This window comes from Felis catus, chromosome D2 (genome assembly GCF_018350175.1).
Source record: "Felis catus isolate Fca126 chromosome D2, F.catus_Fca126_mat1.0, whole genome shotgun sequence".
Classification (NCBI taxonomy): Eukaryota; Metazoa; Chordata; class Mammalia; order Carnivora; family Felidae; genus Felis; species Felis catus.
This window is the reverse complement of record NC_058378.1, coordinates 76935059-76959350: the sequence shown is the minus strand read 5'-3', so window position 1 is coordinate 76959350 and position 24292 is coordinate 76935059. Positions and strand designations below refer to the sequence as shown.

Here is a 24292-nt window from a genome sequence, read left to right as displayed (position 1 = left end):
GCAATCATTTAACTAATAATATACAGAGAGTGGTGTTTGCCCATGGCCTTTAGGTATTCAGATGTAACCTGCCTACAGGACAAATGGATGGATCCTGTATTTCCTCTTGAACCTTCAGCCAAACTGCCAGTCTCGGAACAAGCATTCCCTTTGACAGGCCCGTCCTCCGCATGGATTCCAGTTCCTTGTCCGAGGGGCTCAGATTGACCTCTAAGGGCAGAGGCCATGATTCTATCTAAAAACCATATGTGGACATCCAGGAGGGATGACAGGAATGCCACCCCCTCTCCTCACCTCACCGAGAGCTGCACGCCGAGCCCTGCTCCCTCTGGAAATCAGAGCAGATCTGCCCAGGGGGCAAGGGCTTGGTCCAACCCTGCACCACACTCCCAGATTTCCTACTCCAGTTTCTCTGGACTCGGCCCGCAGCCTGGACTCTGCAGGGTAAGCACCTGGACTGACTCCTGAGAACCCAGCACAGCCCCTGGCCTCGTGCACCGCAGCTCGGGGAACACAAATGCCTGGCTGCAATCTCTTTTTTATTTACCATTTCTGTAAGTCACAGACAGCAATAATTTATAATTGTCACATCTCACATATGTCAGCTATTGGACAAACACAAAGACAGAAAATTCAAGCACAGATACTTCAAAAAGGAGGTTAGTGTCATGCATCAGAGAAGGAGTTAAAATTCAAAATACCCAAGATTCCACATCCTAGAATAAAACATAAAGCTTAAAATTTCCCTGTGAGCCTATTAGCCTAAAATTACAAAATTTAGCAACTGCCTAAAGCAGAGAATCAACCGTTCTATGTTCTCAAGGTAAGAAACAAGGAATGCTTTGGTAAAGTCATCTTTACTGTTTAAATATTTCCGCTCTGTCCCTTGAATGACTGTGTATAAACACAGGCACAGCACATATTTGAGAATTACGTCTCACAAACTTCTCTCACTATTAGATTTTCCAAACATCTTTACATTTAGTCAATGAGAAAAGCAATTCAGTCACTTGAATTTTAAGTTTAAAAAAATTAAAAGTATTTCCAGGGACTCTTAAGGCTGTCTCCAAAAGTATAAAATGTTATATACCCTTTCAAAATCTGAAGCGTTCGCATCTTTTTCTGAGATCAACACGGGACGTGGAAGTGGCCCCTAACAACACACATGCTCATTTGGTGCTGTGCACGTGAGCAGCTCCCGGGGACCCTGGCAGGGACGGGGTCCTCCGCAGTCTGGATCGTGACCGTGAGCACGGCCAGACCAACCTCCTGCCCCGCCCTGCTTACGAGGTCAGGTTCCCCAGCACAGATGGACTTGTCACTCTTCAGTCCGTTCTAGCTTGGGGGATTCCAGCTCCTTCAGTAAATCGCTGCCAGCTGCTCCAGCTTTTGAAGCAAAAAGAACCGCTCCCTGTTTGAAACCGAGGTTCTTCAAACTTCGGGCATAATCTGCATATATAGCAGAGATGAGTTTCTGTAAACCACAGTTAAGGAAAAGAAGGGCAGAAAAGGCTGTGATTATATTCCACCAAGCTCCCATGGGCAGGAAAGAAAGACCAGCTCCGTGGGGGGCTGCTCAGAAGGGACGAGGGTGCCCTCAGGAGGGCGCAAGTGCAGACACCTGCCTGGGGGAGGCGAAGTCTGAGTACAAAGCTATTCCTCCTAAGGAAGATCCAACTAAATCCTCCTAGACTCCCTCAAAGCCTAACGCAGCCAAAGACTAGAAGAAGAAAGGTAAGATGTAAGTGTACACCCTGTGGCATCCGAAAGGCCCAGAGGTGGGTGGTTTGGGGGCAGATCCAGCTTAGGAGAGAGGTTCTGATGATAAAGCCCGCCCTGAGGCAGGAGCTCTGGCTACCTGGGGCGGGGGGTGGGCGGGAGGAGGGGGGGGCGTTCAGACAGCCCTGTTTCATTGCGCTCTGACATTCCAAATGGCCCCTTCCAACTAGAGCCCAGTTCACCAGTGGCTGGAGATAGGATAGTGAATAAGTTCAAGTTCAGTTTCATTGTCTGTAAAAAAAAAAAACATATACATATATATACACAGAAGACCAAGTATCTGGCAGAAATGAGGCCACAATGTAGCAACTCAAGAGGAGGTGTGATGAGAGCAAGCAGGGCTCAGCCAACACGAGCTCAAGCCCAATCTCTTCAAAGAAAAACAGGTGACTCATGTGAGGTCAGAAGTAAAAGTTCCTGCTAATACGTGGGCCACCGTGACTTGCCTGCATGACGCACATCTCTGAAGTGCCATCATGGTTTCCCATTAGACTGTCGCTTTGGGTAACAATATCTTTTTTACCTATTCCAGAATATATATTCCCAGGTAAATATACACGTTTTATTCCACGGAGTGCACTCTTTTCAACAGCACTACTTTAAAGTAGCACCACGGCTCCTGGACCTGTCCTCAAGTATTTCCTTTAAGTTCAAACAAGCCTTCACAGAATGTGGAGTCCTGTCCCTTTCCAGTCCTTCCTGCCTCCCCGTCCATCTGACAGCTGATGCCAGCGACGCAACCACCTTCTTCCTGACCCTTCCCTCCCATCCTCCCTCCTTCCTGACTTCGGTGGATCTGAGTACAGACCTTCGAGAAGCCCACTCAGCCACTTGCCTCCCCTCAGCATAATCCACCCAGTGAAGGATATCCGTGTCCTCGGTGACTTGGATCACACCATACTTGAGACAGGCTTCCACAAACAGGGCAGCTCTATCGAAGTATCTCATGCTGCTCAAGAGAACAAAGTGAGTTCAAGCTTTGGGATTTACGGCAGTTGGGGGCAGACCTACCCAAGGGTGTATTTCCGTACAAAGACTTGTGCCCGTTCTCCCTGGAAACCTAAGTGCCAGTAGGTTATACCAGCACCTTCCAATCTCTGGCTCATAGAGGAAAGCAGGGGACAATACTCGTGTCCCCACCCCCAGGCTCTTTTTAATTAACATTTACAAAAACTGTGAAATAGTTGAAATACACACGAATCTACAGAGATAAGACAAGCATCCACATATCCACTGACTAGATTTGACAAGGAATTTTTGGCCATATTTGCCTCAGCCTCCCTTAATTTTAAATGTCCTGGAAGGGACACATATTATTTTCGGATATTATTTTGGGACATCTCCCACCCACAACGCTGACACCCTTCCTGCTGCTCTCTGGCCTTCATTTTAGTTACACTATTCAAAGCTGAATTCTCTGAAGACTTCTTTTATATTGTTTTACTTTTTTTTTTTTCCGGTTTATTTATTTATTTTGAGAGAGAAAGCGCATGCATGAGTGGGTGGCGGCAGAGAGAAAGGAGAGACTGAATCCCAAGCAGGCTCCGCTCTGTCAGCACAAAGCCCGACTTGGGACTCGAACCCACGAATCGTGAGATCATGACCTGAGCTGAAATCAGGAGTTGGACGCTTAACGGACTGAGCCACCCAGGCGCCCCTTTTATATTGTTTTTAAATACATGGTACCTGTTAGGTCTGGCTACTATACTGGTGGGAGCCCAGAGCTCCCAGGCCCAGTGAAGACGGGCAAGCATGGACTGTTCCATTCCTGCAGGGCTTCATAAACCTAACCTGTAAGCTTCCCTTTCACCCTGCACGGCGAGTGCTCCACCCACGCCGCAGAGCCTCAAAAGAGCACGAAGCAATCAGTCACCCCGACTTGCCACAAACACTCTGGGTGTACCTGTGAAGGGTCTCGGCCACGCTGTAGAAGCAGCCCAAGGAGAGGAGGACCAGGAGGGCCTTTGACTTCTGGTTGACTTGTGGAGAGCAAAGGTGGTCCACCCACCTCTTTAAAACATCGGCACACTCTTCGGAATTTAAACGGACCTGAGAAAGAGGCCCACGTGAAAAACAAAGACGTCCTGCGCTACGTAGAGAAAACCGTCACGTGATCAAAAGGGGATCTGTTCCTAGGAAGCAAACTCGAGGCCCGGCTCTGCCAGCACGCTGCCCTGACGCTGCCGCTCGCCATCGACAGCGGTGGGAAGCCCGGCCTGAGGAGCGGAGGGCCCGGCAAGGCCCCGGGGCTGGGGGCTGGGGGCTGGGGGCTGGGCTCGCACCGCGGCGGGGAAAGGGGCCAGCTGCTTTCGCTTAACTGCCACCACAGCGATCCATTTTTCATTAAGAAGTCACGGAATTCATACTCCTAAATAGGAGCATGGGAGTTGCAAGAAAACATTCGCACAGCAGCTCTGCAGCCAAAAACCGCTTCTAAATGACAAGGCCGAACTTTCTATCCCAAACGCTCAATGCACCTCCTGGGGTGACCTACTTTTGCAAGCCAGGCGGCCCGGTTCCACTCGCCGTATGTCTGCAGGTAGCGGCAGGCGTCCGCGGCCTTGTCGATCAGGCAGAGCAGCTGCACGCCCTCTGGAAGACAGAACGGCAGCCGCCCCGGTGAGCCGGCGGCCCGTCCCCGACAAGCCACCACTGGACCTCATCTGGTCTCACGCATTTTATACCACTGCAGACGTTCTTCACTCACATTTCAATGCAAAATGCTAACGGAGAGTTTTACAACGTTACCACGCGAGGATGGGGGGGCGGCCAGTGCCAACACAGTGCAGGAAGCAAATGGGGAGAGCGCGGGGCTCCCGCCCTCGCCTCCCCTGTGGCGGCCTGACCGCTGTCCCGGGAAGCGTTAGCGGTGCCCCTTTCCCACCTAAGACGTGTTCCGGTTCAGATGATTGTGAGACACGGTCATCGTATAAAGAGCTAGCAATCACTGCCTATTTTTCTCCAGCATATATCAAAAAGCAAGAACTGCCTTCAGAATCCAATGCTCTGCTGGGAACAGGCTGGATTTTCGGGAACTGACCACCACACCCCCACGGTGTGCCTTACCTGCCAACTTGCCGTTGGCAATCATGTTGGTCGCCACCAGCTTAATGGTGCTCTGGGAGGGGCCTGACGAGGTGACAGTTGTGACCAAACAGGCTTTCAGTGAGTCACAGTAATAGTGCTGGTTATCCGCACTTGTCTCCAATAGCAACTGCACAGCTCTGTCTGTCTAATGAGAGAAATCGTTCTTGTAACTATGAGACTGTTTTCTTCCAACATCATCTTACCGAATTTATAATCCGGAACACTAAAGTTTACAGCTTAAAGAAGACTTTTATTTTCAAAACTGGCTGGTCAATGCTGTGTTTATGCACAAAAACAACAAAGTCTCCCACTGCTTCTTTGAAATAAAGGCAAAACCACAGTCTGGCTTATGCAAACGCTCAAGAAACTGCTTACTTTAGCTTTGCATCTGTCAATTCTGAGACACAAAACCAGACCACACCCAAACAGTTAGGTCTCATCGGACATTTATAGAAGTCAACATTCCAAGCTGGTCAACTACAGATTTTTGCTTTCTCACAGGTTTTGTTGGTCTTATTTTGAAAGACAGCCTAAATTTACATGTATACTTTCAGAGAAATACTCTAATCTATCTACCCATTTGTGTGTGTGCGTGTGATCTAACGTAATACTCTGAAATACTAATCAAAGAGCAGCTCCTTGAAACACGAACGAGTTATAAAAGTTGACGTACCTGACCCAAGAGAAGTAGCTGGTCTGTACATTTCCTTGTATGATCATAAGTTGACCGCTTTACTTCCTGGAGATTAACCCTTTCCAGCTGAAATTTCTAGAGTAGAAAAAAAAAAAGAAAGAAAATTGAGCCTGGATTATAAGACTTGAATTAAATTTTACCATACTTAAAAAAATCATTTTATACACCCTATTTTGACTTCTGACGTTATTAGATAATCAACTTCATAGAAATCCAACCATTTAATAAGAATTTGATTAGGAAAATTGTTGACATGAATTCTCATTTGTGTGCAAGTTTGCCCATTTACAGAAACCGGGCGTCGGGTGGAGCTGGGTGAAAGCCCTCTGAAGTACTGAGTACTGAAGTACTGAGTACCAAAGTACTCTACTGCAGTGAAAACATCATGAAACCACCTTTTTATACACAACACGGCAAATTCAAGTCAAGCGAAAGAAATATTTGTTATTTATAGAAAATAAAATGAGAGAAATTAAAAAGAGTCTTCTAAGTGAACAATTTTAAGAAAACAAAGGCTTAATAATAAAATTCTAATGTGTATTTAAAGACTCAGTAAGCATTTATGAGTTTTTCCAGGCCGGAGTCAGGCCTTTTTTAGGCAGGGGTGCCAACGGACGCATTTCTGTTACACGATTTCAACTTAGCTGGCACGTTTCTCGAGTTCAAGATACTCGCAAAGACATAAGTGAACAAGATGAGAGCGTCAGAGAGTTTACCATACGAAACAGAATACCTGGAAATAGGCATTTTCACAGAGTATGTCATAACATATATCCAGCGGGTTGTTCACTTTGTCCCGAGGGGAGGCCTCTCCAACGGCTGGGCTGCGCGGGGACGAGCTGTGCAGGTAGTGTGCGGCGACGGTCCAGAAGTGCAGCTCCGACTCGTCGCCGTACAGCCTGAGAAGGGGGACACCGAAGCCACGCTGAGCCCACACGGCAGACGTGGGTGTGGCCAGGGGCTCCCCCAGTAGCCTGAGGAGCCAGGAGCCTGGCGCCGTCACGTGGAAAACCATCTGGGACACCGGCCTGGGCCGGGCGGGGAGAAAGAGGGAGCGGCGCCGTGTCCAGCCCCGTCACTGGGCCTCCCACAACGCAGGTGCCTGCGCACACGGCCCCTCCGTGCCCCAACCTCCCGCTGTGCCGCGGGAAGATCGGCGCCATGGTTCCGAAGCCTGGGCAATGGTTCACCCAGTTTGCCATTAGCACACGTTTTAATCTGGACCAGAGCTTCACATTAAAGAAATTAAAGAAATTCCTCTGGGAAAACTGGCTAAATAAGGTATGGAAATAGTTGCAATTTATTCTCTGGGGAATGGACGGAAGGGTATTTTTGTGCAAGTGACAACTCTGGTACAGTAAGGAAGTTACAGGTTACTGCTTCTAAATACAATTTATCAGCGTATTTGAGGACATACCCTTTGTGCCTGATACTTTAAAACATGTATTTTTTAAAAATTTTTTCATGTTTTTTATTTATTTTTGAGAAAGAGAGACAGCACGTGAGCAGGGGAGGGGCAGAGAGAGAGGGAGACACAGAATCTGAAAGCAGGCTCCAGGCTCTGAGCTGTCAGCACAGAGCCGGACACGGGGCTCGAACTCGTGAACCACAAGATCATGACCTGAGCCAAAGCCGGACGCTTAACCGAGCGAGCCACCCAGGCGCCCCTAAAACATGTATTTTAAAAAGCTGTCCATAGGAGGCAATCTTTTCAGTAGAGAAGGCCTAGATCTCATGTTAAAAATGTAATTGTTTTTCCTATTTGTATTACTTGTTTCAAAGTTAATTGTAAATCAAATCTAAAGGATGAACTGATATGCCGTTTTATAGTCTGAAAAGGTTTGGTCTGAAATAAAAACCCTTAATAAGAGAAATGAGTTAATCTGAAATACTCTTGTCTCTTACACAGAGCGTTTCAGTGTTACCTTGAAACAAGCAGGCATCTCTGCAATAGAGTGAATTCCGGATCGAGCAAGAGTTTCTTTATGTCACTGCAAACAAAAATCCAGACAAAGGCAAGGTAAAATTTTTGAATCAAACAATAAAGGAGATAAATCACTATACTCTTGAAAGGGGAAATACACTCAGTACTGTTAATCTACTTAAAGTTTTGTTATTCCTTAAATTTTTTGTTCTTTTTGAACTAGGTTGTATGCCTAGAAGGAAGTTGCTTTGCCAGGACACTGAAGTTACAGATGCTTTAGAAGGCACAGAGTGTGTCCGGGCTTAGAGAACTAGAACCTGTCAACCACAAGGGCGTGATCTCTGACTCTGGCTTACACCCTGGCAACAGGTCAACTCATGGTTTTGAAAACAAGAACAGATGTCTAACAATAGGAACGAGGTCACTGTTGATAAAATGGTTTGCTAATCATCAGAAACAGTATACACTTTAGGAAAGATACATTCAGAAACTGTTCCCAAAAAATACATAAGGAAAAAAAGCCAGGTTTTTGTAAGTTGGTTTTTCTAAAATAGCCATATATAGAATATTCATAAATCAGGGGAGGAAAAGAGGTTCTTTAAATCTTTTCTTTTCCACTGAAACACAAATGTTAACTTTTGGATGCAGAAAACAGTAATTACTTTGAATCTGGCGTCAATAAAACATGGTAAATTTATTACATGTGATAGATTCTAAGATTGCAAAAATGTATCATGTTTTACCAAGAACTCCTGGTGGACCCATACTTTTGCACTTCCTTTGCAATGTTATTCCCAATGCCAATTAGAGGGTACTTCTAAATGCCCTCCCTCCAGGGAGCACATTAGTTTCTCAGAATTGTACACGCGCAGCACTGGACACAGAGAACTTATTTTAGAAAAGGCAGCTGCCACACAAGAACCACCCTGTGCGTGGCCTCTAGCACGAGGCTTCGCAGGGCACTGCAGGTGGAGGTGGGCGGAGCCACAGAGGTGCTCAAGCCGCAGCCTCCACCCTGCCCTGACCTGAGACCACAGCAACCTGATGCTTATAGACTTGGCGAAGGTAGATGTTATCCCTGTAACTATTGACTAACTATGGTTCTGCAAAACAAAGATCCTCAAGGGAGTAAACCTCTGTGAACAGAACGGTCTTGCCTTGGGGCTACTATTTTCTAAACACAACTTACTTTAACTTCAAAAAGCCTAAATTATAATATTTTCCTTCTCCTAGTCTTATCTTTTCATAAAACGTAGCCGGAGTGCTTACTTTGACAATGAATTCAGCTGTTCTTGAAGGAGATTCTTTATTTCTTCATTTTCTGGATAATCACTGTACAGAAAAGATTGTGAGTCAGCTCATGCTGTTACACATGTAATACAACCATGTATTTCTTCACCAGAAAAAAAGTTGTGCCAATAAATACCCTTTGCAGTAGCTGGTTTAAAAAGCTGGTTTCAGACCAAACCGCAACTACTCAAGAACCTATCAGCCACCTTTCGTGACTGCTTTTAGTTTTAGTTAAAACAGAACAAACAAACAAACAAAAAAAAATGAGTAAAGAAAGTCTCATTGGCTTTCAAGAAACCAGAAAATTTATCAGTTGGCTCTAAAAACAATCATTTTAGATTCATGTTAATAAGGAACCTAGCAATGACTAAAGGAATTTGTTCTTTCTGCTCTGCAAAATGGACATTCATTTCTCCGAGGAGATACTTCTTGGAGAATAGATACCCATCACATTATTATTATTTTTTTTTATTCCCCTAACCCCTGCCTACCTGTGCACTCGACATGACAGAAGTCCAATAACACTCGCAGATTTAACTAATAACCATACTACTAGTTACCGTATGTTTTTGGAGTGAGGCAGGCGGGGACATTCATAAAACAAACATACAATACCTCTGCAGTAAGCCCATTCTTGCTGCTTTTAAAGTGGATTTGAAGCCTGGCTTCAAATTCCTCTTGGCCTAATTGGCCATCTTCACACTCATCATACATCCCACACTCCACATTTGGACCACAACCAGAGAGCTGCTCGTGTACCTAGCCCCCCCCCCACCCCCCCACGCTCCCGGAGGGTGGGGACGAGAGGCACATCAGGGATTGTTCCAATGTGTCTGCCTCAGCTTGTCTTTACAGGCTCCCACTGTACTGATTTTCAGGGTGCCCTTCAACCCCAAGGAAATTAAGAAAGGAAAACAGCAAGTGGTAAAAGCTTACACATGAGAAATGTCCAGAGAATACTGTCCGTTCCACGGCTGGTGTAATAAGAAAGCTTTCAAGGCAAGAGAGGCCCTTGGAATAAGGAGATAGGGGCACCACACAGGCTCTAGACAAAAAAAAAAAAAAAAAAAAAAAAAAAAAAAAAAATTAAAATTAAATAATAATAAAATAATAAAATTTCTTTCAATAAAATTTTGTAGTTCTGCTACGAAACTTCAGCTACAGCAGTTTACAGAGAAGTCAACAGAGAACAAAGTAGAAATGTGGTGGCAGCTGAGAGAGGGTATTCAGTGTAATCACTGCTTAAAGACAAGCAGGCTAGGAGTGGGGAGATTCTCTTCATTCAAATGATTAATATCTCTTTTTCCCCTTTTTAAAATGTAACAAACACTGATCTTAAGTGAATAAAAGATTCAATATAACAAAACTCAACCGACATTAAGAAAGCTCATTATTTTGAAATACTAAAAACAGTACTTACCTGTGTCATCTGATACCATTTGCCATCTTTGCTCTTCTGAGACTATTAGACAACATGGCCCATCAACCTTGAGCCTGTCACTAAAAGCCACCTCTGATCAAAGGCATTTTCAGGTCTCACTTGTAAGAGCAGCCCTTGAACAGAAGGATCACCTTCCTAGACCACGGGCCCTAGCATCCCCTACGGGCAACAGCTGGCTTACTTCGGACACAACAGAGATTTGCCTGTTGTTCAGCACGTTCTAGCCTAAAGAAGCAGAAGCCCCAGGGCCCGGTGTCTACGCAGCTGTGCGGCAGCTAACTTACACAGCCTGCTGGGTCGGACACTCGAGCGAATACAGTTCTTCGGGACTTCATTTCAACTTTAATGAATTAACCTTAATTAATTTCAACTAACTTAAACTTAAAAACTAATACTTGATTCGGTCATCAGATAACTTTTAAATCTATTAGGAAGAAGATGAATAGCTTCGTGGCCACTTTTTCAGTTGTAAATTTTATAGAATCTAAAAACAGCTTAAGTATTTCTGCTGAAAATTTGTCCTCTGAATTAAGATAAGTTCTAATGTAAAATACATACAGGATTTTGAAAACTGAGCACTCAAAAATGTGAAATATCTCATCAGTAATTTTTTTTTTAATTTTTTTTTTTTAACATTTATTTATTTTTGAGACAGAGAGAGACAGAGCATGAACAGGGGAGGGGCAGAGAGAGAGGGAGACACAGAATCTGAAACAGGCTCCAGGCTCTGAGCGGTCAGCACAGAGCCCGACGCGGGGCTAGAACTCACGGACTGCGAGATCATGACCTGAGCCGAAGTCGGACGCTTAACCGACCGAGCCACCCAGGCGCCCCTCATCAGTAATTTTTAATACTGACTATATGCTGAAAAAATTTTGGATATGCTAGGTTAAATAAAATTTTTATTAAAATTAATTTTATCTGTTTCTTTTTACTTTCGTTAAAGTGGGTACCAGAAAATGTAAACTAACATATGTGGCTCACATTACATTTCTACTAGTACTGCTTTAGAAAACTTCATTCTATGTTGTTAGCTAAGAATTAAAGATAAAATGCCTTGTGTGGACTTTTCAAAGTCAGAACATGGTCAGAAATATTTCTTTATAAAAATTTTTTTAAGTTTATTTTTATTTATTTTGAGAGAGAGATAAAGAGCAAACGGGAGAGGGAGACAGGATCCCAAGCAGGCTCCATGCTGTTAGCGTAGAGCCCCACGCGGGGCTCAGATTCACAACTGTGAGATCATGACTTGAGCCGAAGTCATGAGTCGGACACTTAACCAACTGAGCCACCCAGGAGCCTCTGGTCAGAAATATTTGTAATACTACTTTTTTTCAAACCCAAGAGTTTTAATATTGACTCATTAAAATCACTTAAACTGCAGTCCATATTCAGAGGACCTCTGTTACTTCCTTATCCTGACAGGTATATTCCTTGTCGGAAGCCCAGCATCCATCCAAGGCTCCTGCCTGCACTGGCTTCTCATGTCTCCTGAGTCTCCCCTAATCTAGAACAGTCTTCTCACCTTTTTGTTTTTGGTCTTACACAATGTTTTCATTTTGGAAAAGTCCTGGCCCATTCATTGTCTTAGGAACTGGTCTCCATTGTGATTTGTGTGTTTTCTGAGCCTCAAACTCTGGTCAAACATTTTCAGCAAGAACGGGATACAAGGGATGTTGTATACTTCCCACCACATTCCATTGGAGGGAGCATGTCGGCTGGCCTCCTGTTAACAATGAATCTGATCATCTAGTTAAGGGGAACTCATGGGCTCTGTCATAGTCAAGGCACAGTTTCTTCTTTACAATTAGTAGGTAACATGGCAGGTGGGGTGCAGCATGGGGAGATACTGTGAGACCGAATTTCCCATTCCCTTCCACCCGGTGGTCTGACACCCACTGATGACCCTGGCTTGAACCAACTATACATTAGGAAGGGGAATTGGTGACTTTCTAGTTCCATCATTCTGTTTACATTTATCAACCAGCATTCTTCTACAAATAGAAGCCTTCTCTTCTTGCCCACACCCGTTCCTCTTTCTCTTTGAATATTACTAGGAAATAACGGATTAAAAAAAAAACCAATACAACTGTTATTCTTTGCAATAACAGCCCCAGATTTGGTAGTGGAAGCCCCTAAATGCTAGTTTTTATATCTTTATGACAGGTTCTCATTAGTCTTTCAATTCCTTCCTTAGTTTCTGGCAACACACAATGTTCCAGACTTATCTTGTAACTTTCTTGCCTCTGTCCTGGAATAAACTGTCCAAGGAGCCCTGGTTCTTTTTAGTTGGGAAATGGAATTTATAAACCAAATCTGGGTGCCAGGAACACTCACTGCCATCTAAATGTCATTGCTTCTAGGTGTGAGATCAGTATACAGAACCAGGATACGAGGAAATAAGGAAATAACATTAAAATTAAGGAAATCACATTAAAAAAATAAAAAAGTCACAAATTTATACTGGTATCTCCAATGCAGATCCACTCCTGGAGGGTTCTTCCTCCTCACCCCCCATTCCATGTCTGTATCTCCCTTTTCCCTCAATAGGAACCCTGGCTCCCCTAAATTGCATTTACTGGCCTGTTCCAGCTGATAATATGCACAAAACAGTTTCAGAATGACTAGTGCCACTGTCAACAAGTGGACTGGTGCCACCACCCAGGGCAAATTCCTTTGCGGCTCTTTGTCCCCAGTATGAACCACTAAGGTGCACCGGGAGAGTTCTGGCTTTCAGTTATTTGAACTATTCTTACCAATTTGTCATATGGTTTGGTTGAATGATTTGTGTTCAATTCTAGAGTTTGCTTTTTCTTTCACCCTTGTTTTCATTTTATGGTTGACCTTTGAACAGCATGGGTTTGAACCACACGGGTCCACTTACAGGTGAATTTTTTTCAATAAATACAGCACCATACTGCAAATGTATTTTCTCTCATGAGTTGACAAAATTATGATTTCATGAAAATCTCCTATGATTTTCTTAATAACATTTTCCTTTCTCTAGCTTACTTTATTATAAGAATACACATATAATACATATAACATACAAAGTATGTGTTAATCAACTGTTTAGGTCATTGGTGAGGATTCTGGCAACAGCAGGCTATCAGGAAAGTTTCTGGGGAGTGAAAAATTATACTTGGATTTTCAACTGCATGAGGGGCCGACAGCCCTAAGCCCCATGCTGTTCAAGGGTCACTTGTATTTTCTGAGTACGCACAACATTTACGTGATTCCGAACTTGAAACTATATAATATTAGTATATTCACTGAGGTCTCACCCATCCCGATTCTCTCCATCTTTCCATCTACCTCCTATTACTCCTTTTACTAATCATGTTCTTTAGATCTTGGATTATTCTGCGTTGCTGTTGTTTCTGTAAAATAAGTGCAGAAGCAGACCGCACACACCTTTACCCTGGCATTGTTCACCTACCCATCCCCTATCACTCCACATCCGTTCACAGAGACAGCCCTCATTCTAGTTTACTGCTAGACTATCCCACTGTGCACATATTCCCAAATTTATTCTCTCCAGAATTTTGCTATGGTCACAGGTATGGATGGACACGTCCAGGTAAATCGTTAGTAGTGGAACTGCTGAGTAAAAAGGTAAATATACGTGCACTTTTGTGAACTACTGCCCAATCCCCTCCTCCAGGGAGTGCTCCGTGAGTACTGCACGAGTTCCTGGTTTCCTCAGATCTGCAAGAGCATGTTTTCAAGCTCTCAATTTTTATTGATCTGACAGTTGGGAAGCAGATTCTTAGTGTAATTTTAATTTGTATGTTTCTTATTAGGAATAAAGTTGAGCATATTTTCATATATTAAAGGGCCATTGGTATACATATTTTTTCTTCTCTGTGGATAGTCTATTAAGGACTTGGAAATAACTTCTAGAAATACCTTCTCCCAGGTTATCATTTGTATTTTGCTTTGCTGATGGTTTCTGTTGCTATGAAGTTTTTAAAATTTTTCCATTCGGTAAAATTTATCTTGTACACCCAGGTTTTTAAGGGAGGAATGTACCTGGTAAGAGTGAGACTCACCTACATACCTACAGAACCATTAAAACCAGCACCGGAAGAGACGAGCGTGGGTTTACTTATTAGCACACTCTGTCTCTACTCATCCTTACTAGACAACCACGTAATCCTCCAGCTCTCAAGTCGGCCCCCGTCACTTTCAGACGGTAGTGGCTGCTGGCATTAGGTTACAAAATGTTTGGAAATAGTCCATGTGAGGACACAAAGACTTAACGGTACAAATTAAGCTTGGAAACAGAGGAAGTTTCCAGGTTAAGTGGTAGTTTCTTAATCAATGGACAATGAAAAGACACAAGAGAATATTCTTAAAAAGCAGCACTCCACAGTTTTTACGTAACGCGAGCAAGACAACCTTTACCAAGCCAGGGCAAACGGAGGGAAACGTCTGATTTTTAAAAACAAATGCGTCATTTCTCCGAAACGAAACATTGCTGATGGCATCCCAATGGGGGTGAACAAATTGCAAGTGAACTCCACTCCCTCCTACCTTTCTTCTCAAGGGCAAAGATCAGCCATGAGAACACAACAGGTGACCATCTCGCAGCTGGAGAAAGTCAGCTACAAGAGCTCGTTCACGTCTAGAAATGACAGCGTAGAATGAAAAGGCGGCTCGCGGCACGGATACTCTCCCTCACACGTCCCGCTTGGTCTGGGCTACAGCTATCGGGGTGTCAAACAGAAGCACGCCCAGACTCTTGGCTGCCTGTGTGACAGCGGTGCAGAAAACACTGAAGAGCTGAGGAGAAAAGCAGGAGGAAGATCGCTCCCCGCCAAGCGGAGGTGGCAAATGGCAAGGCGCGCAGGCGGTCTGGGACGGAGAGGACCCTGCCCTGGTGACTTTTTCACTACGACGCAATGAGGGGGGGAAGAAGGGACACAAGAAACACTACTGACATTTTGGGCGGGACCATTCTTCATCGTCCAGACTGTTCCAGGCACTGCATGCTGTTCGGTAACCCCAGACCTCCTCCCTGCCCCCGCAAGTCGTGACACATTTCCAAATACCCCAAAAGAAAACCACTGGAAATGACTGGAAAGCAGAGGCAGACGAAGAGGCAGGGTTTGGGCACAAATCTGACTGCAGAAAGCCTCCTTCTATGTGTGCTCCCTCGCAGAAAAGCGTGTCGTCCAGCAGTGGCCCGAGCAGCCGGGAGGAACCGGACTGCGGTCTCTAACACCACACCGATGCCTTTCAGGGTGTGTGGAAACTGCATCCAGCTGGAATGTCATTAAACAAGTCCCACACTCTTGGATTCCTTCTCGACGCCGCTAAAAAAATGTCTTACGATTTTTTTTTTAATGCCATTTTATGACCCTGATAAATAAGGCAGCAAAGGTTCTCCAACTCAAAAACAGGGCCCCCCGTCTTCTATGTTTGTCAGACCTTCTCGCTTATTGAGGTGGGGAGGGCTGAGACAAATGTAAACGGGGGGACAGGGGGAGAGGACTTTCTAAGCTGTTCTAAGAAAACCGACAAACCTGAACCAGTAGGATATTCTCTACTTGTTATTAAGGAGAATTAAAGAAAATTTATTAAGTATATCACTGCATATGACCTAAAATGATTTTTCATCCCATATTAAGAAGCCCAAACTGTCTTTCTAATTCCCCAGAATAAGAATATATTAAACATAATTTTCCCAGACCATACCAGCATGTATCTGGAGGTAAACACAGAGACCTCTTCTTGCTAACTCCGTATTTACACTGCAACCAGTTTTGATTCTTTAATGTGTATCGAATGTTGTTTAAAGGTCAATATTGACCTTTCCCCATTACTGTTTTAAAGACTTTCCCTTTCTGGCTGAGGGTACATCACTAGAGATTGGATAGGAATGATTTAACGATGGGCTCCGATTCTGTAGTCACTTTAATTTAAGAAAGAGCTACCTTGGCTTTGGTAGACTCGAATTTTCAATTAATTGTGACTGAAAAGTTTTCAAACATTTGGATTATACTGGCGCACCTCTTTAACCTACAACTAGTAACTAAATTAGAAAGAAAACCATCTCGAAGTTCCCTCGATTTCTGCAAGAACTTGAGGTGTGTTACGGAAGGAAGGAGGGGATGGCCGCCCCTCTTCGGAGCTGGCAAACGTCTCAAGGACAGATGCAGGCATGCAGTCCTCAACCCCTGGCTTCAGCAGGTGGCCATCACAGTCACACAGGAGGAAGCGGCGGTACCGAATCCACCGGCAGGGGTGGGGAAGTGACAAAAACAAAGTACACCTAACAGAACTTCGAGGGAGCCCGGCCAGCATCCGCAGCACGCTGGGAGCACCTCAAGCAGGAACACAAGGTCCAAGGGCAGGTTTCAAAACACTGTCTCTGAATGTGCCAAAGACCGACCTTCCAGAGGTACAGACAGTTCCCAGAGCTGCCAGTTCTAGGCTGAAACTCAGCAAGTGACCAAACAAGTCTCTTAGGAAATGCTCTACAGATCAGCAGCCTGGAGTGCACACCGCAGGGATGCCTGGAGAATACTTAATGCAGGAAGTTTCCTGCTTCACTCCAATTAGGATCAGAAGGTCTGTCTCCCTCCAAAAGCACATTCCAAGGATGAACGCTGTATTTCATTGGACTCAAGCTGCCTTTCAAAACGACAATCCCATTCTTTTTTCAAAGTCACAGAGGTTATAGTTACTAAAATATTCTTCATTCTGATAAAAACAATCTAAAAATAGGTATGATAGAGCAATCATCTAATTTTATTTTGACTGGCCATTTAACCTATCTTAAGATAGGTATCAAAATTCATGACAGAACACTGTCTGTCCTTACCAAAGTACCTTTTCTATGATACATGCTCGCCCCTTTCTTTTCTAACATGGTTTTCTTCCTTCCTTCCTTCCTTCCTTCCTTCCTTCCTTCCTTCCTTCCTTCCTTCCTTCCTTCCTTCCTTCCTTCCTTCCTCCCTCCCTCCCTCCCTCCCTCTCTCTCTCTCTTTTTCTTTTTCTTTCTTTCTCTCTCTCTCTCTCTCTCTCTCTCTCTCTCCCTCCCTCCCTCCCTCTCTCTGTCTCTCTCTGCCCAACATGGGCTCCAACTTGTGAGATTAAGAGTCACATGTTCTACCTACTGAGCCAGCCAGGTGCCCCCAGTGATATAGGCTTGCAAAAGATATCAAGCTCATTAGGAAAAAGCCAGCAGCACCTTACCACTAGATTCACTTCCTCTGATGAGTTCTCCTGAATTCTAAGTGTATCATTTTTATGTAAACATCTTTGATCTTTTGACAAAGCACTCTGCAAAGGGTCAAAGAAGGGGCACTTGTCAAACCAGAGGCGGAGAATGACTGGCATCTGCAGTTACAGAGTCCAGCGCACTCAAGCTTGAAGTTAATATATTTCCTTAAACTCAGATGGTTAGAAAGCAAGACCGAAAAGAAACACAGGCAGCTCTGTCTTTGGAAGAGAGCAGCCTGGGCGAAATAAAGGCGTTCCATACCGGTTAGCTCTTGTTCATCCATTCTGAAACACGTGGACTTCATAGACATCTCCAGGACTCGGATACACCCATCATCTGATGCCAAGATCACTTTATCTGAAGTACACCAGTCCACATCCAATATCCGAAAGGTCACGTTTCTTCCGCTTCTTAAACTGCTCACCATCTGAACCTACAAGAGTGAATTTGGTTGTCATTTTCAGAAAGAAAAGGAAGATGTTTATCACAGACGGTGCCTGTGGCAAAGACCAGCGCGAGTTAAAACCGAACAGTCTTTGGCAACCTCCTTTCCACATGCAGGTTGCGTTTTAAAGATTCCAAAGACAGTGATACCGTTAAAAGCGAGACAATGGTTTTGAGAAGCTTGCTAAACCCATTACACAGGCTTCATTTCTACATCAGAAGGAGGGAGAAGAATACAGCTCCTGTGGCCAGCAGCTTGGTTGGGGGGCCCCTCCCGGGGCTGAGCCCACCTCTTTCGTGTCCCACACTTCCGCACCGTCGCTGTACATTGCTATTAGTTTTTGGTTTCCTTTACCAGGGGCAAAACGAATCTTCCTCACCCAGCTGCGGTGTGTAGGTATTCCTCTGAGGACACACAAAAACAAAATGCCAGTATGAAGCAGGGTAAGATCTCGTCACCAGAAACTATGTCCAATGACTCTTTCTAGGTCTGTTTTTGACAAGGTCTGGTGACACGAGAGCCACTTTGCTTTCTGGGACAGGGGTCCCATCCGACGGAAAGGGTCTGCCTTTTCACAACAACTCGAATAATGTCTCAGCAAACACTTCTGCCTGCATACTAAATGTCTCCAATGAATGACCCAGAGCTTGGCTCAAGGCCCTTCCTCCCAAGTTCAGTGACAAGAGACCCAAGGGTGCAAGCGACACTGGGTCATGTTTAATGATCCTACTTAACTATGTCACAAGCCTCCAAAGGAAACGTAACAAGAAGCTACTTTTTTTTTTAATCAAATAATGCATTCTTGAATCATACCTGGACACTCTGCCTTTCAAGTCCCAAAAATTTAAATTTCCATCCATATCTCCAAGAACTAATGTGTCACCTTTCCAAGCGATGCAGGTAATACTACCCATACTTCCCTAGAAAACAACAGCAACAAATACACATGGTTTTCACTACTTAAGAGCCATCAAAACAGAGAAATGTTTTTACCTAATGTGATAAAATAATACAGGTATTTGAATTAAAACTTCACTATAAACGGTTTTGCTTTAGTATGAATGCCATCAAATGCTAACAGACTTCGGACACTAAAAGTGCCACCCACCTAGTTCATCAATTTCAACTACGAAGAAACAGGAGATTTCAATTTGACAGACATTAAGTTATCCGAACTAAATTTATAGAGAAAAGATATCTTTTAAGGAAGAAATTCCTCATAGAAAGCAAATTAAAAGAAATAAAGAGAAAGAAGAAAACCTTTTCCAGAGAGCTCCTGTCTCCAACTTATCATTCACTGCAAAAGGATAAACCAATCTATTCCAGAGGAAACTACTCAAAGCTGTTTCATAACGGATTGTGCAGTTTTTCTACTGAAAAGGGGACCCAGAGCTTCACGGATACCTTCAGGAATAATGAAGGTAAAAAGACACTGTAGATTAAAGGCGTCTGCACAATCTGAATTCACAGAAAGCTTTGCAAAGAAGGTACACGTGGAAACTCAAATATAAGAAGGTAACACTATTGTAGTAACTCCCAGGCGGAGGAGAAAGGAGCCTACTGCTCTAACAGACGCAAAGAGGCAGTGTGACAGAGACCCTAGGAGTCCGGGCTCGAGTCAGCTGCCTGGGCTTGGATCTGAGCTTTATCACTCAAATCTGTTGTGTGCTTTGGGGCGCATTCACTTAATCTTCCTGCCTCTTGAATTTATTATGGATCAAGTAGGTTAAGCTCATGAAACTTGAGGAGTTCCTGTTACTATTAATGAATTTCTACAGGAAAGGGCTCAAAACAATGCCTGCTACATAGCAGTCAATACATGCTACTATTAAACCATATTATTGCTTATTTATTTCTCCACTTATTAAATCTGCTTTTACAGCTATAAAACAAAATAAAAATAAAAATCCACATGCTTAGTTCTCATGCTATCCATAGTAGGAAGTAGAAAGCTCAAGGTTTGCCAAATTGACTATTAATAGACTGGCCCACACGTCAAATACTGCATAAATCCTAGTGGTAGTCAAGAAATAAAAGAAAAAGACTGGATTAAAAATGAATTATTTTAGGGGCGCCTGGGTGAATCAGTCGGTTAGGCATCCAGCTCTTGATCTCAGCTCAGGTCTTGATCTCAGGGTCGTGAGTTCAAGCCCTGCATTAGGCTCCATACTGGGCATGGAGCGTACTTTAAAAAAAAAAAAAAAGTATTTCAAAGAATTCAATAATAAAAAACTTAGAAAGTTATGTTAAATAAACAGAATTCTATATAGTATGAAGCAACACTGCAAGGTCTTATTAAACAATTTTTAATTAAGAATTTGCCTTTAGGGGCACCTGGGTGTCTTAGTTGATGAAGTGTCTAACTCCTGATTTCAGCTGAGGTCGTGATCTCACGGTTCATGAATTTGAACACCACATCGGGCTCCACGCTAGCAGTGTAGAGCCTGCTTGGGATTCTCTCTCTCTCTCTCTCTCTCTCTCTCTGCCTCTTCCCCATGCTGTCTCTCAAAAATAAATAACTTAAAAAAAAAAAAAAGAATTTGCCTTTACTATTTAGTTTTAAAAACTTTCACATTTTATAACTTTACTTCCTAAACTCTAAAAATTAAAACGTAAAAGTTTAAAATTTAAGCTCAGGAATCAAATTAGAATTTAAGTGAAGATATTAATACAACCATATAATTAAACAATCCAGATCTTTCTACCTAAGAGTTTGTTGGTGGGATACGAGCCATATGGAATACCAAGGTGCTTTCAGAGGATGTGGCATAAAGCTGCTTTGTGGCTCCAAATAATCCTGAGAGAACTAAATGTAAGATTAAAACTCAATAGACTATTATTAGCTGACACTGTTACGTTCCTGAATATAAAATACGATGTTCCAAAGATCAGAAGCAAGGCTGGCCACAAAGCAGGGACACTCATTCTCTCCCACTGTTCCAGTTTTGTGAATAAAGGCAATCAACTACAGACACTCCAGAATTTAAAATACGCCAAACTTTCCTTTTCTTTTTACCGTCTGTATATACACTATAGTTCTGGGGCCAACTCAAAGCAAATGTTTAATACTTCACATTTAGAAGGAAGGTAATAAATATTGGATTAAGACAAGCAAACAAAACCCTGCCTAAATTCTATATTAGTCCCTAGAAAATATTTAAATTCCAGAGAATAAAAATGATGAGCCAATTCCTCGTGTATTATTGAGAAGATGCTCAAATCCCTTTCCCTAACTGCTCTAAACTGCTCTAAACTACATACTCATTTCACCGGAGGCTGGTCATTCCATGAGAAAGTGGCTTCTAGCCATGGAATAGAAGGCTCTGGCAGGCAGATGGAGACTTGCTATACCCTTACTTTAGACCTCCACAAAAGGAGACAGAATCTTACAAGTCCTGAGGCACAATTATCATCCTGAAAGGAATACTTTTAAGAGGGAAACTTGGGTCTAATGTCCAAAAGTTTTAAACTTTTTCTGGGGTAAGGAGGAACTGGCATCTCAATTACTGGATCGTTTCTATATCCTCATCGCAAGCGTGGAGCAGATTAGCAGCAGATGGAACTGCCCGAGTGGCAATAGAAGCGCTGAGATGGGGCCTTCTCTGAGCTTCTGGAGGAGGAACCTCCTATTTTCTAAGACAGCAAACAGATTCCACAGGACAGCTACATGACACTGCAAGTCTTCCATCTGCACTCCTTAGTGGTCTTTCATTCTATACGCTTAAAGTAAGTTACCTTTCTGTTATGACTACCAAATATCGATCTTTCACACTCTCATTACCACTTCCATCCTTTCAAACTAGTGACAATTGGAAAAAGTTCAAAATAGGCATTACTAAGTCTCAGGTATGACCTGTTCTATATAACAGTAAAAATAAAACTGGTTTGAAAAGTACTTTCACATGTTAGTTTCCATTTCTAGGAGAGAAGGTTGTTTGGCTTCAACTCTTCTGCTGTTTACAAGGAAGATGTGGCAGCAGCCTCTAAGAGGTCCCACTAACCCTGCCTTGAGGACTCATGTCCCTTGGCAGTCACCTCCCATGATGAACAGGACAGACCCGTGAACCAACAGCACACTGAGGAAATGATGGAGTGTGATCGCCCAAGGTCCTAAACACTGCAGCTTTCTCTGTGTTCTCTCTTGGATCACTCGCTCTGGAGGAAGGCACTCAACCCTACGGAGAGGTCCACGTGAGGAAGAACAGAGGCCACTCGTCAACAGCCTGCATTATTTTGCAATGGCCCTGTGAGTTAGCCATCTGGAAATGGACCTTCCACCCTGGCCGCCATCCTGACTACAACCCATGAGACTCTGAGTCACCTGCAAAATATGAGGGTTGGCATTCAACTAAAACATTACATTTTTAGACAACAACTTTAAATGAATAGATGTATTTTATGCCATCATCTCATCCCTCCACTTAACCATTATAATAGTATTAGTTAACAAAAACATTTTCTTAATCTATTCATTAAGAACAACCTATGAGATGCATGCGGACATAAACTGTGAACTACAGAAGCTCTGAGGGTCTCACAAGGTCATAGAAGGATATACATAAATTAGTAAATATTAATAATACTATTGCACTTACAACCTGATTACTATTACCCCAAAATAATGCTAGACTGTAAGTCAAATCCTTCAGGGTAATGCCTGAAATGGAAAGAGGAGAGATACTGGAGTCAGACGACAGACCTGAGTTTAGAACTGCCATGTCGCTAAGCTGGGTAATGTTGGGAAAGTTACTTATTCTCCCTCAGTTTTGTCACAGATAAAATGGAAATAATTCCTCATGGATTGTTAAAGGGATAAAAAGTAAGTAACACGTAGTAAGTATTTATGCTAAGTAGTTACAATGTTATTCTCTAGCAGTATGGGACAAGTTTATTATCAATGATACTATCTCCTTAAATAGTGAAGTTTATTATTTACATTAAACTTTTCTGAAATAGTTTCACAAGTTAACTATGGCTTCCCTGGATATGGAATCAACAGAATCTTTGATCAGAACTCTCAATGAAGATTTAACCAGGAGTTGGACTCACATCCGGTGGAATCCGAGCACTATCTTTCACGGAGTTTCCTTCAACCGTGAGATGATAAACTTGGCCGTCATTATCAGTAAACACAAAATGTTCTCGGGCAGAGATGTTCTGGCTGAGTTCAGATTTACTTTCTGCCTCCTGCAACAAGCTTTGGAATAGAGAGAAGTAAGATAAAGCTATTTCTTTTCCCTAGAGTGACAGTTAATTAACTTGCCCAAAATATAGATGCATTAACAAGAGGTCCAAAATGATTTCAAAGAAACAAACAAACCAACAAACCACAAGAAACAAAAAAACAAAACAAAAGGCTGAAACGGATCTTTGCCCAGCTAATAATATAGAAAACACAAATTAGGGGCGCCTGGGTAGCTCCTGATTTCAGCTCAGGTCATGATCCCAGGGTTGTGGGACTGAGCCCTGCTTTGGGATCTCTGCCTAAGATTCTCTCTCTCCCTCTCCCTCTGCCCCTCCCCCACACTCACAGGCTTACTCTCTCTTTAAAAAAAAAGAAAAAAAAAAAAAAAAGAAACCCAGAACAACAACAAAACACAAATGACTCCCAACTGGTCACACTATGAGAGAACACTTACCCCCCCCCCTCCCCCCACCAGAGGCATGCGGTCATCCAGACCTCACACAAGGAACTTCTTCACCATTTCTGCTGCAGAACACTCAGCAGAAGAGAGGCCTTACCTCGACCCATCATTCTTTCTGAAGTTTTTTATTTGTAAAATTGATGGGAATGGGGATGGGGACAGTCCATAAATCTAGAATTCTCTCTGTATTTTCTTTGGTGTACATAAAATGAAAATATGATGTATCTAGATGTTCATGCTACACTCATTTCAATTTCAGCAGCTGAAGTTTATGGAACACATTCGCTAATGGATGCTGACACGTGGATATTACTGGCTATGTTATTGACCGCACTAAGAAATGAAATAATAGAATTCACTCAGTCTTCCAGGTATGCACTGAAGCACAACAAAGTATGTTCAAAAGCGGACTGCACCTTGCTGCTAGAGATGCCTTTGGGTGACACTTGTCAAGTTCCCGAGCATGACACTGGTATCCCAAATGACCAAGGCAGGAAAGAGCACACCGCACCTGATCACGGATGATTCGACGACACTCAGCTCTGTGTCTGAGACCACAGTCTGGCGGGCCATGGCCTCTCGGGTGGCCAACTGTTTCTTTCTCAGGCTCTTCAAGTTGTGAGATGGTGACCACTCCTGGGAAGCAAAGACAGGCACACGTAGAAATGTTCAGTTTACTTCAGTCAAAGAATCCTTCCAGAACAGCTGGGCATGCTCGCCACTGCCTGGCATCACTTCTTATTACTGCACATGAAT

At 43.4% G+C, this 24292-nt stretch overlaps 1 protein-coding gene across 2 annotated transcripts in view; it reads right to left on the bottom strand.

Annotated features, from left to right (window-relative positions):
* Positions 1-526: 526 nt before the first annotated feature.
* WDR11 (WD repeat domain 11) overlaps positions 527-24292 on the bottom strand; it is a 68292-nt gene continuing 44526 nt past the window's right edge. Inside the window, exons 15-29 of one of the 2 annotated variants that reach the window (XM_011287593.3) lie at positions 24048-24172; positions 22941-23088; positions 18705-18811; positions 18181-18295; positions 17708-17879; positions 9711-9819; positions 8754-8816; positions 7486-7551; positions 6294-6459; positions 5540-5635; positions 4846-5011; positions 4274-4371; positions 3683-3828; positions 2649-2728; positions 527-1476 (exon numbers count right to left, since the gene is read on the bottom strand). In XM_011287593.3, coding sequence (XP_011285895.2) covers positions 1319-1476; positions 2649-2728; positions 3683-3828; positions 4274-4371; positions 4846-5011; positions 5540-5635; positions 6294-6459; positions 7486-7551; positions 8754-8816; positions 9711-9819; positions 17708-17879; positions 18181-18295; positions 18705-18811; positions 22941-23088; positions 24048-24172 — 1815 coding nt within the window. In that variant the 3' untranslated portion in view covers positions 527-1318. Of the gene's footprint in view, positions 1477-2648; positions 2729-3682; positions 3829-4273; positions 4372-4845; positions 5012-5539; positions 5636-6293; positions 6460-7485; positions 7552-8753; positions 8817-9710; positions 9820-17707; positions 17880-18180; positions 18296-18704; positions 18812-22940; positions 23089-24047; positions 24173-24292 lie in introns of those variants that run through there. The other variant, XR_002146701.2, reaches the window with a different exon arrangement.